General features: G+C 37.5%; 1 protein-coding gene across 1 annotated transcript in view; it reads right to left on the reverse strand.

The window, feature by feature from the left end:
- Positions 1 to 2457: 2457 nt before the first annotated feature.
- The window catches only part of LOC577485 (motor neuron and pancreas homeobox protein 1), a 30336-nt gene continuing 16839 nt past the window's right edge, over positions 2458 to 15954 (reverse strand). Inside the window, exons 2-3 of the mRNA XM_777710.4 lie at positions 6459 to 6619; positions 2458 to 3996 (exon numbers count right to left, since the gene is read on the reverse strand). Of these exons, the coding sequence (XP_782803.3) occupies positions 3580 to 3996; positions 6459 to 6619 (578 nt within the window). The 3' untranslated portion in view covers positions 2458 to 3579. The remainder of the gene's footprint in view (positions 3997 to 6458; positions 6620 to 15954) is intronic.

Consider the following 15954-nt stretch of genomic DNA (forward strand, 5'->3'; position numbering starts at 1 on the left):
GATATTAAGTGACTCTAATAGTACAGGCAGTTTTAGTCCCTCTCGCTAATTAGTCTAATCATTACTGGGATAGTCTAGACATGGAAGTGTTAGATACATAATTTGGCGACATGGACACTGGGTATTACTTACGATTAATTCAGGAATCAGTGACCGTTAACTCTAATGTTAGGACTTAGTGACTGATCGATCTAACTAGCTCGTACGGTATCGACCGCACTAATTAGCGCTTGATGAATTTACGTTGGAGGTTAATTGGCTTAAATAATATTGTTCAAATCTGGACACTTATGTTTCTATGACTGATGATGTTGGTCGATCTTAATTGCTTTAGGTAGGTAACCAAACTAGACGTAAATCAAGAAGATGCAGATATGAAATACTAGCAGAAGAGATGTGAATTGGTTGTTAACATTCAATGAAAGTTAATTCATCACAAATTTTGATGCCCTGTGATCCAACACCATTTTCATAACCATTATTATCAGTAGGATCATCCCCATTATCATCATCATCATCATCATCATCAGCATCATCATCATCATCATCATCATCGCCGCTGTCATCATCATCGCCACTGTCATCATCATCATCATTATCATCACCATCATTATCATCACCCCCACCATCATCATCATCATCACCACCATCACCATCATCATCATCGTCGCCATCACTGCCATCATCATCATTATCATCACCATCCTCACTATCATCACCATTACCACCCACACAACCACTATCATTTCCATCATCATCATCATCATCATCATCATCATCATCATCATCATCATCATCATCTCTCATTTATGTTTTATGTATGTATCATCTCCTCCATGCAAGCTGTATATTTCATCATTATTGATAGCTTGTCAGATTATGAACGAAACTCTAACTCTAACCATAAGCTTTGAATATTAAAGAAAGAAATTAGGACAATCAATATTTTGTTTTATTTATCTTTGATAAAATTAATGACCGTCATATTTAAAAAAAAAAAAAAAAAAAAGGAGTGGTGGGGAAAGAAATACACACCCATGGTGGCTTTTAGGTCGTCATTATGTTTTATAGGATCTCGGCTATTTCAAATTTTCAAAACCTATTTCTCTAGGATAACCATTTTCCACTTTTGGTAATAAACGTATGTTAGTGTTTATATATGGTTTTTACATTCTAGCCAACCTCGTGGGCATTTATGATCATTATAGAATGAAACGTGAAATAGAAAGACACTTCAAATGATCAGATGATTAATGTTAATTGTGACTTTAATTTTCTTTCATATAGATAATACATCATCACATTGCATTTCATTACAACGAATATATACATTACTCCTACTACCATAAATAACTCATTTACTTCGTATTATATACAGAAAGTAGATACATACTAAAGCACGCAATAAAAGGTGTTTTAACACTTATTTTACAAACAAATGTGAAATAAAATGTAGATCAGCAAGAGTTAAAGTGCCTTTGAATGATTCATCATGTGTTGGAATACTTAACGGCAATCTTGATCTAAAAGCTTCAATTCACTATATTGCATGACCAAACTCTGCCATGTATTGAATAAAATATAGTATTAATGACTGCTTTGAGAGAAATAGTTGTTTTATTACGCTCAAGGGAAGGTTAGAATTGTGCTATTCCCCGAGGCTTGCCGAGGGGAATAGCCCAATTGTAACCTTCCCGAGAGCGTATGAAAACAACTATTTCTCGAATATTAAAGCAGTCATTAATACTTTTATATGCCGAAAAAAATAGACTAAAAAATAAAAAATAAAGATAATTTACCATTTTGTCGAAGACGGGATTCGAACTCTTGCGTACAACAAGAGGTGTATCGAAAACCAACGCTTAGACCACTCGGCTATCGCGCGCCATTAACATGCTTGGCAGTTTTCTCCAATATATACATTAAAATGGATTGAAAACGGCTCCGCGTGAGGGATGCTTCGCAAAAGCTCCATGAAACGGACCCTTCTTTTACTTTTGCAATGCATATTGGCACGAACTTAGATCAAGATCTATCAGCAGATGTTGTTTTTTTGTTTTTGAGAGTTAATTTTCGTCTTCATGTCAACAATGCAAGATAAAATTGTCGGTAAGATCGATCGAGATTCAATTGTATTGAAATTGCCGACCAATTTTTCGCACACGTATGGTATCCTCCATCGCTCAAACCATTTTTTAACATGTAAACCTATGGGGTAACCATGGAGACTGACCTATTTTTTTGATAACCATGGTTATTAAAATTATTGAAATGTTTTATGCATGGTTACCGGGAATTTTACAGGAACAGTTGAAGTTTATGAATGCAATTCGACCAATCAGATGGCTGGATTTCTTAAGTGAGGTATATAATTATTTTTACCACTTGTATTTCGGATGGATTTTGAATCATTCTGTTGTTCATGATGAAATTGGTAACGATATTTATATTATTGCATTCCCCAGCAGTGTTATTTTTAATACTTTTTTTTTTTTAGATAGATCAGTGTTGTAATGTAATATATTAGTTTTTAATATCAGTCTCTGTAACCATTTCACAGAACATAATGTAAAAAATATAAAATATTGAAATATAATGGTGCACATAGGTTTCCTTGAGAAAAACCACAAAGCTACAAAAGACTTGTTTAACTTTAGTACGTGACACTATGAAGAATAATACACTGAAGCACCGATGATAACTTTGGGCAAAAAATCTGCCATAAAATGATACAGCAAAAAACAATGTCTTGCTTTCTTTTTAGAAGAAATTATTAGACATGAATATTCGTATTACGCAGTTAAGGAAACGAAATGTCGCCTCAATTTGAGATGTTAAAAACAGATTTCAATGTATATTATTCTATTTAATTTTATCAAAAATAATTTAGAATTGGTTATCATGTGTTGCAATCAGTATTATCTAAAAGCACAGATCTATTTCGCTCAATGTGAAGCCTAATTAACATAAAACCAAAATATGAACAATGTCCATTAGACATTCATTTCATATTGAAAAACACCGTCAAATAAGAAGATCGTGGTAGAACGTCCAACAATGTATTGATATTCGAGGGAAATAGATGGAAATAGTTATTGCAGGATGCCGAAGAAAAGAAGAATGAAAAAAGAGAAGGAGAATGAGAAATTTAGAAAGAAAAAAAAAAAAGAGAGAGAGAGAGGAATAGAGACAGACAGACAGAAATGGACACAATAGATAAATACTGCACACACCTTTTTAATTGGACTACTGTCAATGCGAAAATCGTTGAAAACAGATACATCTCTTGGTTTTTATTCTTGTTCACCAACATATCTATTTATTCTGGATAGATAGTTTTGTTTTTGACATTGAGAACTCCGAAACTAGATTTTGCTCATCGTAGAAACTTTAAAACAACTCCATCGGGGGCGAATGTTCCTTTAGGGGGTTTGCTCCACGAAAAATAATTTGGGTATGAATGCTAGTAAATTGTCTGTTTGTACTTTGAGACGTCAGAGTTTGTTAATAAAAACCACTACTGTCACATTTCTTCGTGCTCCTTTTTGCAGCTTGTAATCATTTCAAGTGTTCCATGTACTAACGAACTATTTCTAGCAAATGACTGTTGACGAGTCTCGGAGGCGATGACGTCATACGATCTGACGTAAACATATTATGCGACAATTCTCGAGGATCACACATTTCTGGGACTTTCATGTCATCGTCCATGTCATCTTCCTCCTCCTCGTCCTCGTCAGCATCTCCCATCGCGAGATCATCGTCGTCGTCGTAGTTTAGTTCCTCTCTGTCGATGTCGTGTAGATGATCACCTTTTAGTAAAACGCTCGTATCAACGTCTGCCGAAGATGGTTCGGTTTTTATTGTAGACAGTTCGGAGGACTTCGTGATGGAGTCGGTAGAGTCTTTGTTGGAGTTCCGTTCTTGCGTTGGCGTGTCCTTGGCCTTCTTGCTTCGCTTCCATTTCATCCTGCGGTTCTGGAACCAAATTTTGACCTACAGCGAGAAAAAAGAAAACAAAGAAGAAGAAAATCCATTAGGTAACGTCTTTAATGATTTGAAGACACATACATCACAACAGTCTAATTATTTGATATATTCCGTACACACTGCTTGTAACAAATGCGCAAACGAATCCACATAATTATTATGAATTGGTTTGATTTTACGTGAGATACGTTTGAGTAATTGATCAAATTTGTCATGTAGTAATGAAACAGTAATCGAATTTTATTTTGTTTGATGATTCATGTCATTTTTAACCAAACAACTTTTTGCGAATCTTTGTTATATCATGTGTGGCGCTGAAATGCCAAGGACACTGTATGTAATTATTTGTTTTATAGTTTCCCCTGTCTTCCACGATAGGAAAATGTATTTTGAATCAGGGAATATTTCATTCAGGCATAATAAAGCAAATAATACCAATAATGCTTTCTCAGTCTTAAGTTTAGAAAAATTTGTTTAATCAATTATGAGTGGGTAATGCAAATCTTCAACGTTATATTTGCTATAAGTATAAACAGTCGTGATAATAAGACACATCTTTTCATATTTTTCATGTCGGTCGAACTCTTGAATAACTAAGTGGTAGGGAAGGAGGAAGTAAATACAAGGCTTGTAAAAGCTCTATCGATTTGGAATGGATTGTGAAATACCATATTCTATTAAGAAATCTTAAACCAAATAACACTTTCTCGAATTTAGGGGTTCATTGCAAATAATCAGCGGGCATATCGCTGACAATTTGGTCGGGATAACCAAATAAGTTGGAATAACCCAGGGCAAATTTCATCATCCTCCGAAAGCTGTTAAAGCTTCATCTCTTCCCTTCTTCAAATTGCCCTTCAAACAAGGAAAAGAACTCTCTAAAATGTCCCTGGTATCTAACACCCAATCAAGTTCCAATATTAGATCTCATCTTTTCGCAGCTAATAATATTTTCTGGGGGAAGCGAACGAGCAATGATTTAATTTCTCCACTGCCAAAGTGAGAGGAAACAATAATAATCAAATTAACAGCTGTCCGCTGGAGGCTAGTGCTTCACCTCCACTTCAATTTTATTCCCCCGCAAAATTATTCTAAACCTCCCTCTCTCTCCATCCCTCTCTATCCCTGTCTGTCTTACTGGATCCGTTTCTCTTTTTCTGTCGCACTATATACGTTCTTCCTACTTTCTTTTCAATTTGTGTCTCTGTTTCTCTTTCTCTCCCTTTCACTCTCCATCCCACTCACTCTTCCTGTATAACATCCCTTCCTAATACTATCAACCTTTCTTTTTCTTGAAGACAAACACATATCGTTTTCACATTATCTCTTTTCCCATTTATATTCCTTGTGTCATTTCAATTTCATGTTAATGTTCTCTCTCTTTCCAAGAAAAATTATTGCTTTTCTTCGACAACAAATCTTAAATACGTTTTCTTCCCGAAAATTGCAAAAGAAGAAAAACAATTTGGGAGATTGATTTCGTTCAATTTGGGCAAAAGATGGTCTAAAAATAGGCAGAAACGACTTGACAATTTTTGCCTTGGGATATTTGGACTCTCGCCCCCACAGTAAATATAATTTTCGGACCGATCTCCCCTCATCATCTTCATCCAGGCAATCGGATTGGAGGTTTTAGATGGAGCGCCGTTTGACGGGTAGGGCTAAGTCGTAATCAGAAAGGGAGAATTGGCGCAATAAAAGGTGATTACATCCGGTATCATTTAGTTTATTGGTTGGATGAGAGGGGTGTAGAAGGAGACAAAACAGACACCACCAGTGAGATTTTTTAGAGAGCACAACATCCATGAAAACTGACTGTCGCGAGATTGTTTTAAATTGCCTACAGCTTTTCATCTTGTAAGTAAAGGTTCCATTGCGTCATCAGTGCTATCACTGACGCAGTCATTGAATGGCAACTTACTGTCATCTATTGAAATAACATTTGAAATTGAGAGACATGGTCAATAACTTATTGAATGAAGAGTACATGAGACGGATGAACGGGAGGGGGAAAATAGAAAAATCAAGAGTTTTTAAAACAGGAAAAGAAATGGCATGAATATAAGGACCCCATCTTATAAATAAAAAATCGGGCTTGATATCAATTTCAGTCATAACGTCAGAAGCAAGGAATTTATTGGATTTGCGATCGACAATGAAAGCACGACAACTTGTCACCATGAAATGACTTTTCATTTCATCTCATCAACAAATATTTTTTCTGTGTTTTGCTATAAAAATATAAAGAACTTTTGGGTTGACTCTTGGGCTCTTCCATTAAACAGATGACTAAAACCATGTTTAACTTCAGTAAATCCTTGGACTAGTCACTACGTAAAAGCAGATCTAACTTATATTGGACTAAATAAGACCACGTTTCAATTAAATTAATTAGTGAGGCTAGGTTAATCAAGAAATTAGTCCGCCTTTAATAAATATGGGTCATTGTTTTTATTCCTTCTTCTCACCTGTGTCTCTGTCAACATGAGGGATGTAGCCACTTCGAATCGCTTTGGTCGTGACAGGTATTTGTTCTTGCGAAATTGTTGCTCTAGCTCTAGGAGTTGTTGACTTGTGAAGGCCGTACGAGGGCGCCGTGTCTTTCCAAGGATTGTGGGAGGGTTTGGACCTGTGCAGGAGAAGCAAATCGGGATATTCAGATTGTAAAGTTGATATCAAGAATTTAATCAAACAGATATAATAGTTCACAATTTTCTTTCATTGATACATCAAGAATGGTGATAATACAAATGGAAACATTCAGAGAAAAAGTAAACGAAACAGAAGAAAACACAGTGATGAAAGTATTATGGATAGATAAAAAGACTTTTCATAGGGGATAATAATGGTTCTGATACGAATGTACCATTTCAAACTTTTTTTAAAGTACTGAATCCGGCTGTTGGATTAAAAAAAAGTATAGAGGGCAGACCATAATAAAAGTACAATCTGAATATATGACTAACCCAGATAATTCAATACTTGATTTCATGAGTAAGAGAGAGTAAGAGAGAAAAGAGAGAGAGAGAGAGAGAGAGAGAGAGAGAGAGAGAGATGAGATGTGTGATATAAGATATTCATGACCACAATACATCGCATTCAATTTAGCAATTACATGGTGATTTGAGTATTCAACTCCTGCTGCACGTGGAATGGATTATCTTGTATTTGCGTGTTCGTCAATCTCTCCGCGGTGATCAAGGGCGTCAATCTCCGCCTCGTGCACTCTCCCCCCTGAAATAACCAACCGTCGTTTAACATCTTGAACCCCAGACCCCCTCCCACCACCAATAAGCTAGCTGGTACACACCCGTCACCAGTAGACGCACGCACCCGGCGCACCCGCTGTTCATACACCGACGACTGTTTGGCATCATCTTGTTAGTTCTACGGAGACAGAAGATGCGCAGTGGTTTAATCCTCAGAGCGCGTCCGAACGTGTACCCGTAGCGTGTAACACGAAACCCTGCACCTCCTTCCTCATCCGTCCTACCCAGAGCGGACAAACCGTCAGAAATCACGAATATCAATCATCCTGCGCGTTCGATGTGATTAGGGAAATTATAATAGATTAGATTTGATTGAAATAATTAAGAATATTAAGTTAAAGGTTTTTTATGACCTCCTCGAGAGCGATGAAAGATGATATTTATGTTTATCCTTCAAAGGAACAGATCAAGAGATGGAAGAACTAGACCAAAGAGTGGAACCGAGATGGATATATGTAAAGCCATAACAAACCTTCTTCTCAAAGGCGTGGCTATCTCGTTACTTCTTTATCCATACTTAAACAACTTTCGATTTCGTTAAGATGTGGGTCATGTATTTATATTTCTAGAGGATGTTTCTCGGACTCATATCAAGCCAGCGTTCTTTGATTCCAATCCTCCTATTAACATACTTTAGATCTTTTGGATCCACATCCTGTCAACCCAGCAACGGCTCGACTCGTACCTTAGCCCAATTTTCAACAACTGTGACGCAGTTTTCCCTTTTTTCTTCTTTCATAAATACCATTTTGATAGCTGCTAAGATCTAGTTCAAAATCATAATTCATATCTTCTGTACTTGAAATCGCTGACTTCTATCCTTAATAAACACTCTCTTCATCATCATTAGTAAATGAAGCCGGACTACAAATTTTCCAACAAAAATATAGTCACATTAACAGTGATGCAATGGGGTAACCATGGTAACGCATCAGTGTCTTCATTTTAAAAGTGTTTTGGGAGGATGGGTTAATTTCATTCGACAATGGCTGAGTTAGGAAACAGTTTATCCATTTACCAATTCGCTTTCACACAATGTACTGTGGCATACGGGGCTAGATTGTATATTCTGAAACTCTCAACAAGCCACTTCAATTAAGATATCGCAGAGTTTAATCTTTAATAGCATGTTCTCTTCTGATAATACTCTCCTTTTCAAGAATTCAATTTCATTCCCAGCCATCCAAACTGTAAATCGAGACTCGAATCAGGGACCATTTCAACTATCAGATAATACCTTCGAGACCTCTCCAACTCGCAGCTTATTAGCTCATTATTAGTCTTTTTGAAGTGGTCTGTTTACCCGTTTTTGACTGGGAAAGTAAAAAGATGCGCGTTCTGGGAGGAGTTAAATCGACGGGGTCCCAGGGCTATTGATCGGACTTCCTCCCCGGTGAGTAGCGGGGATGGTCGTCGGGAGAGTGCTGGTGGTAATGGGTTCCGTTCAGGGGTGCCGTGAGTCGAACCGAACCGAAAATAATTTCCGCTCGACAGCGAATTTACGTCTCCAAATTTCAAATCATGTGCGTCATTGTCCTCCAGATTCCACTAAACTTGTTAACCAGACCACGCTTTGAAATGGTCTAGTAATGTGCAACGTCTAAAAATATCATCACAAATTATAGGTAACGACAGATCAAAGCTAATAAGTTTAATTTCATAAAATGGATAAAAATTAATTTTTAATCTTGATGTCTTTAGAATACCATTTTATAAACTTTGAATAATATGAAACTTGTTCTAAATGAGATACATGTTTTATTTTATTTTTTGTTTTTTGCTGTCTGTATAGGTTCTTTCAGATTTTTTTTTTATCGAATTTTAAGAAGTAACTGAAATGTAATCAGCAGTATCAGATTCGGGATAATAATGTTATATTGTTTTATTCTTAGTATGATTACATCATCATTAACTTCATGAGGTTCGTCAAAGACCGCCAGTCGCTGACGCAGTCCTACGCCAGAAGAATAATGCCTCGTGTGCCTGCAACGAGCATAACGAGCCTGACTCAATGCAGCCTATTCCTTCCTCCACCGAATCAAATCAAGAATACATTATCCCTTCTAACTATCCCATCCCATTAAGTCTGAAAATGAGAACAATCTTAACAAAGTCACGATGTCCTATCGTCCAATCACGATGATTGAAAGCGAGGGGGGTTAAAGTTTCTCTCCCCCTTTCGAGAAGTTGTCATTTGACAAAACTCCGCACGTTTCTCGTGTGCTTCGGGAATAGAGTCCAACAGCTCTGTCAACTCGATGGAGGGGTCACGTGACTTCACACGTTTGTCACCAATCACTAATAAAACAATCAATGAAAGTAAAGAGTTTCTCGCTGGTTTAGCCTTCCCCCAACACAGACGTGAGGTTGAGAGAGATCCGGCGACCCATAAAGCTTACTGTGTTATTAGTTCAGTAATAGTATCCGCTTATTTTTACTTCTCATTTTATTCTGACCGAAAAAAATGTTCAATAATGCTTGAGGAAAGTTATGATGAAAATTGTCCAAATATTCGGAAGCTTTGGCGACATGAGCATCGCAAAATAAATATTGACAAACAGGGGGAATCTTACACCTTGGGAGAATTTCAGGCTGAAAGTTGATACCCTTAAACGACCTCTTGTGAGATGGATCTGGTATCAAATCAAACAAGAGTCATCATTTTCATTCTAAATCAATGACCATCCAGGAGGAGGAGAAGGATGATAATTAATACCATTTGGTAAATATCTTTGTTTTAGTCTCTCAAATTATTTCATTCAAAAAGAAGCTAAAGGTTTGCTTTAGGAAAGGGAGAGTACGGTACGCATGTCTGTCTGTTTGCGAGTGAATCTCGTATCCGACCCATCCCGATCTCAGAATCTGCGTTGAATTTAATTTACCGCGAGATTTAATTCGCAATCCAATCCCATACTCCATCGGGAATTCCGCTCCCAAATCTAATATCCGCATTCAGAGCTAAGCACGATTTACTTAGATTTCGTGGTCGTCTTTGGATAGAGAGTCTTCGTTGATTTACCTTCGAATGCTGCCTTCACACGTACGGTGCGCTCAGCCCATCTCTGGCGCACCTAATTAGAGAGGTTAAAAGCCGACGAATAGTCACCTTATATCTGGGTCCTCTCTCTCACTCGGTGATTACGACCCCACTCGCAGGACCTGATTATTACATTTCTTCTATTTTACGGCAGCGATGATACAATTTTCTACGACGGCGGACATTTTTCAGCACCACTTAGAATCCAATCCAATCAACTAATGCGCTCCGATGTGGCGGTCGGATGCCTGGCCGAGACATGTAAACCGTTTACCCTCTTGCTCCGTCATTTTTCAGTGGGGCCGTAGAGGCGTGTCAGCGCACCGCTAGAGCCCCTCTGTTATGACTGATGGGGCTTGTAATCCACCCCTCCAGAAACCAGCTCCTAAATCTCCGCTTGCTCTTTTTGTCGCCTTTCCCGCAACCCAATTAGTTTCCCAATACCTTCCTGCAAATCGTCGCAGACATTTCAAATTATTGATATTATCGCCACAAGCAAATCTATTGAAGAGTTTAATGGATTTAAGTCTTCAGTCGCATAATTTATATTTTAGTTTCAGAATCCCACCTGAAAGACGTCAGAAAGAAGATGGCGGAAAGTGAATCTTCCCGTCAAGTCCCTTCTCCACATCTTCTCCCCTCTATAAACTGTCTTCACAACTTGAGTGAGAAAGCACATAGCAACGGCGACATATTAGGGGCGAAGGTCGGTAGGCACGTCTGACTTGTTGGACTTATTCACTAGACGCGCGTTAAGTTGAGAGGTGTTAGTAATTAGGAAGCCCAAGCCATTTTCATTAACGTAATTCTATTTGATGGGCCGTTGGAAGGAATGGATACCACTCAGGCAAAGTTTCCTTACCGTGCCTCCCGTGAGATGGGGCAATGGCAAAATGTGCGCCTAATCTTGTTATCCGACCATCTAACATGTTTGTAGCGGATCGGATGATGGTGAAGCTTTCTTCCCGCCCACTTTCTCTGCTGACATCGTGATTGTCGACCTTTCCTCGCTTAAATCCCGGCTTATAGGCTCTATATGAGAGGTTATGAATTTATTAAACTTTCGATCGACGTCAAGGATTAAATACTCTTTATGGATAGCCCTACATGAATATAAAATTGATATTGAATGTCCATTGCACACGAGGCGTTATTTTGAATGCGTCATTACCGTCGCCAATAAAATATATTGACGGTAATTAGCTCATGCTCCATTAATTCAGTGCATAAATTCCCTTGTTCACTTTGCAAGGATGTTTGTACGGGTCACACGTGCGTCAAAGATCCCTCAGCTGTTGACGCAAGTTTACGTCTCTAAAATGACGCCTCAAGAGCAACGAGCATCATTCTAAAAGTGCGATCGCCCAAATCTGACGTGCAGTAAGGCACGTATAGAAATTAGGGTGCATACGATTTAATGACAAATTAATGAAGTGCAAATGTTTTATGATCTAGAATATAAATTTAAGGTAGTCAATAAAAGCAGAATATAACATGATCAAAGTCTTCTTACGTCATGAACGATAAAAAGTTGGAAAGAACACATTATGCTGACATAATAGATTTATTTTTAAAAAAAAGAAACAGAAAGAAGAATTATATAAGCCTTCTAACTCATTCACATCGACCTACTTAGCTTTCTTCGACTATAATGGTAAATTTGTACAGAGGAATGTTTAATAGATCACAAAATGATAAAATGTTTTCGTCATAGAAATCGCACAATTATGTTGGCGTTGGCTATTCCTTATAAGTTCACTGTACACATTGCATCATTTATGAAGTAACAATTAATTTTATCTACGTCTCTCTCTCTCTCTCTCAGATATTTTTTCTGCCTATGTTCTATGTCTAAGGTTACTTTGATTTGCTAATATGAATCAATTAAACACAGAACAAAATGTTCTAATATATTTAGTTTTCATTCTAGGTAAGAATACAAGAGTTGATTCGGAATATGGAAAGATAAAGACAGGAGAAGTCATTCGTATTTACAAATCGTATTGTGGAATTATAAGGCTGTGGATGCATGCATTCGCCTGGCAGTTAAACAGAGTTAAACAGGACAGGCACGTAGCACATCGTCTAAAATTACATCTCTATTTGATGTTCTGTCTCAACTGTTGGTCCCATCTATACAAGTTCATGGTGGAGCGGCGAACAGGAGAATAGAGAACTCCCTAAGCGGGACCACATTATTACCAGTAATTGTGACGTCTTAGACGTTATCCCAATGATTGATTGATAGAAAGAGAGCAAGGACTATTTTGAGAGAGTGCAGATGATAAAAGGATGAAGAAAGAAAGAAAGAAAATAGTACGAGGCAGCGGTAAGGTGTAATTAAAAGATATTCAATATGGAAATAAACATTCCTATCCAATAAAATAAAGGGTTTTATTTATTCATAAACGGCAGAAATTAACTTTAGTTAGTGAGGAAGATGGAAGCGACACGAAAAGACATATTTTATAAATAGGCAGAGTTTATAAATAAGTGGATAAGACAGGTTAACATAACTATGAAGAGGAAAAACAGTGAATGGAGAAAGGTATATAGTAGTCCAGTGTGTAATATTGATACAGAAAATATAAAACGTATGAAACGAAATGAAGAATAACAAAGGAGTGAAAGAGTTTGATTTTAACTATGAAAAGGAGGATGAAGCAGGGAGATGACGACTGAAGAGGAGGAGAAATAAGAATGAGAGAGAAAGAGAGAGAGAGAGAGAGAGAGAGAGAGAAAAAGAGAGAGACTATGAAAGTGTAAGATGTGAAGAGAGGAAAGTTCTATCTTCGTTTGTAATTCGTGCCGATGGAAAAAAGAAATTAATGGCGGTGATCATCAGATGATTTTCTTTTGTTCGGCCAGATTTTTAATAAACGATTTGAGAAGAAAGAAGAGGAAACGGTTGGTCTCAAATCGCGCGGGGGTTGTGTGCCGATGGGAAGCTGATTATTCCGCCAGTGGGCTTCTTGCTTGTCCGAGAAATTATTGGCGGGAAACGGTGGGGGTATAGTCATCCCATCGTTTGCGTCAAACTGCGTGGTATTACAGCAAACGTGAGTTTGCTCATTTTCCAACAAATCGAGTACACAGAGCCTTTGATTGCTTTTGAAAACCTGTTTCTACACAACTTATAGGTTTCTCAGTTGCACTGTGAAACTGACATGCCCGACCAAATAGCAATTAAAATCTATAACGGAGTTGGAGACCTGACTTATTAAACATATAGATGAAGCAAGTCGCTTGGCATCTTTGTGCTCTGTGGACATGCAGTAAAAATCAATCTGCGCATGCGCAGCTGAGCAACACTGCGTGAAAAAAAAAGGAATGTGTTGAATTCGTGGACTCATTATATTCATGAGGTTTTTTTTTCTTCAAAGATTTCCATTACATCTGTTACTTTGAAGACGTTTGATATAGAGTAACAACATCATTATAGTTTTGTTAGTTCTTACAGTTTTTACAGGGTCACTAAAAAGTATGTTTGCATACAAGCATGGATATTTTTATTTGATAAGCTGCACAAAACTTCATCACAATGTTTTTCATCGGTATACTTTTTAGGTTTCTTCAATAAAGCAAGGAAAAGGAGAAGGGATATTGACATTAAATCCAAGGTTGTTACATCTATTGGTAATATAACTTCTCTATTACAGGAATGGATTAACAAATAGTTTGGCTCTCCAATGTTGTCAAATCGCAGACTACACTCCCTACCAAATTCTTCTTTTTTTCTCGACATGTTTGAGAGTTGAGAGCAATTGATTTTGCTTTGGTTGCCCTTGGGCTTTGAGAGGCTCAGTTAAATTTCGATCGAAAGCGCGGAAATAAAGCAGTTTTTGAAGTCTTAAAATACAAATTGATGTCCTCGCTGATTTAACCAGCTCTATGAGGCGATAATGCGAGGAATGGATGATGTAAAATCAAAGGCATAATACTGCATCAAAAAGAAGGGGAGGATATTGAGCGCTCTGCTCGCTCAGAGTACCCCTTTATGCTGCTTTCTTCATTGAATAGATGCGCGCTATTCGCCCATTAAAAAAAATGCACGGGCGCTGCGTTCATTCAGAAATGAAATTCGGCGATTAAATTTACATTCGTCGTTCGTTTGTCGTCGAAAAGGTACGTAATGTGCCAAACAAATCGATAATGCGAGGACATCACTGCATTGTGTTCAACCAATGCTTGCCTCTTTTGTTTCGTGCTCTTATTCATCACTACCATTTCCCCTCTTCCTCGACTCAAGATCATATCATTTTTGTTCTTTCTTCCTCAAAAGCAAGAAAATTTCCGCATTTATTGGCTATTGCCGCCAATTTTGCGGCTGCGCTTCACGCCTCCTCTGTGGAGCGATCATTGATGCCATTGAGTATAGGGTAGACGAGGGGAATTTCACCAGCTCGTATGCTGCTGAGTTGGCTTGTGTCACAGCAGCTTTTCAATGATCGATAGTCATTCGACATGGTTAAGGGAAAAGTGACTTGATAAAAATCCTTCACATTTCAATATTTTTCCTGTAAAAGAGCGAGAGAGAAAGAGGGAGCGAGTGATATTATAAGGATTAAAGAGCGAAATCTCGACAAAGATAATGTAAAGATTTCCTTTTTAAGCCAGCCTGCGACACGCGCTTAATGAAATAATAGAAAACAGCTAAATGGAGGAACCTGGTAAGGTGGAGGATTAATAGAAAAATACTTGTATGATAATGAAATTAAGTAATACTAGAAATAGTGATGAATTTTGAAAGGTGATAAACATAGGTGTTTAAAGCATATGACCCGTTCACAACGTGACGGACATGTGCGCTATAATAAGAAGCCACCATTATTATTATTGTTATTATAGGGTCGACCAAATAACGGTATGGTCTCCACCTTAACTAAAATAAAGTAGCAAAAACATTGTTTTATATAGGATCTGGGTGCTTGGATGATTGGTATTCCGTTAATTTACTTCTATATAATACAAATTATTTTCATGCACTATACATTTCCACAGTCATCTTAATCACCACCTAAAACAAACCAAAAATATATCGGTCATATTCCAATTCTATCTATTACGTTCAAATATTTGTTTTTGCTATCTACCCCTATCTATCTATCCCTTTACTTTCTAACTTTAATTTTTTTCTCTTTCTTTCTTCCCAGGTTCCTTTTTCCTTGTCGTTTCTTATCTTTCCAAATACTATTTAAATATCCAATCAGTGTTAAAACAACTTGATTTATCACTTACACCTCTCTATCTACCTTTTCGTATAGTCTACCTATCTATATACCTACTTATCTATCTATCTATCTATCTGTCCGTCCATCTATATATTTATATATGTTTGTCTGTCTTTTCTTGATTATTTTTCTTTCATTCTTAATCTTTTCTTCTAACTTTCTTGCTCAATCCCTTCTTCCTCTTCTCCCCCGTTGGTTTTGGTAGTTCTGGTTGACATGATGTGGTGAGGTATAGAAGAGACGCGAGGGAGTCAGGTCCGTTCGTTCGTTATTGAGTCTCTCAAGGCATATCTCTCGTGTGGGATCAGGACTGAAATCCGATCAGCCTCAATTTGTAAAATTAAAACTGTCTCCCCGTGTCATCACCATTCTCCAACCTAGTATCGGAATGGTTGACAATGTTATTAGTCTGTATTCTAACTTTCAC

The sequence above is a fragment of the Strongylocentrotus purpuratus genome, unplaced genomic scaffold, assembly GCF_000002235.5.
Source record: "Strongylocentrotus purpuratus isolate Spur 01 unplaced genomic scaffold, Spur_5.0 spur5_scaffold_6, whole genome shotgun sequence".
Lineage (NCBI taxonomy): Eukaryota > Metazoa > Echinodermata > Echinoidea > Camarodonta > Strongylocentrotidae > Strongylocentrotus > Strongylocentrotus purpuratus.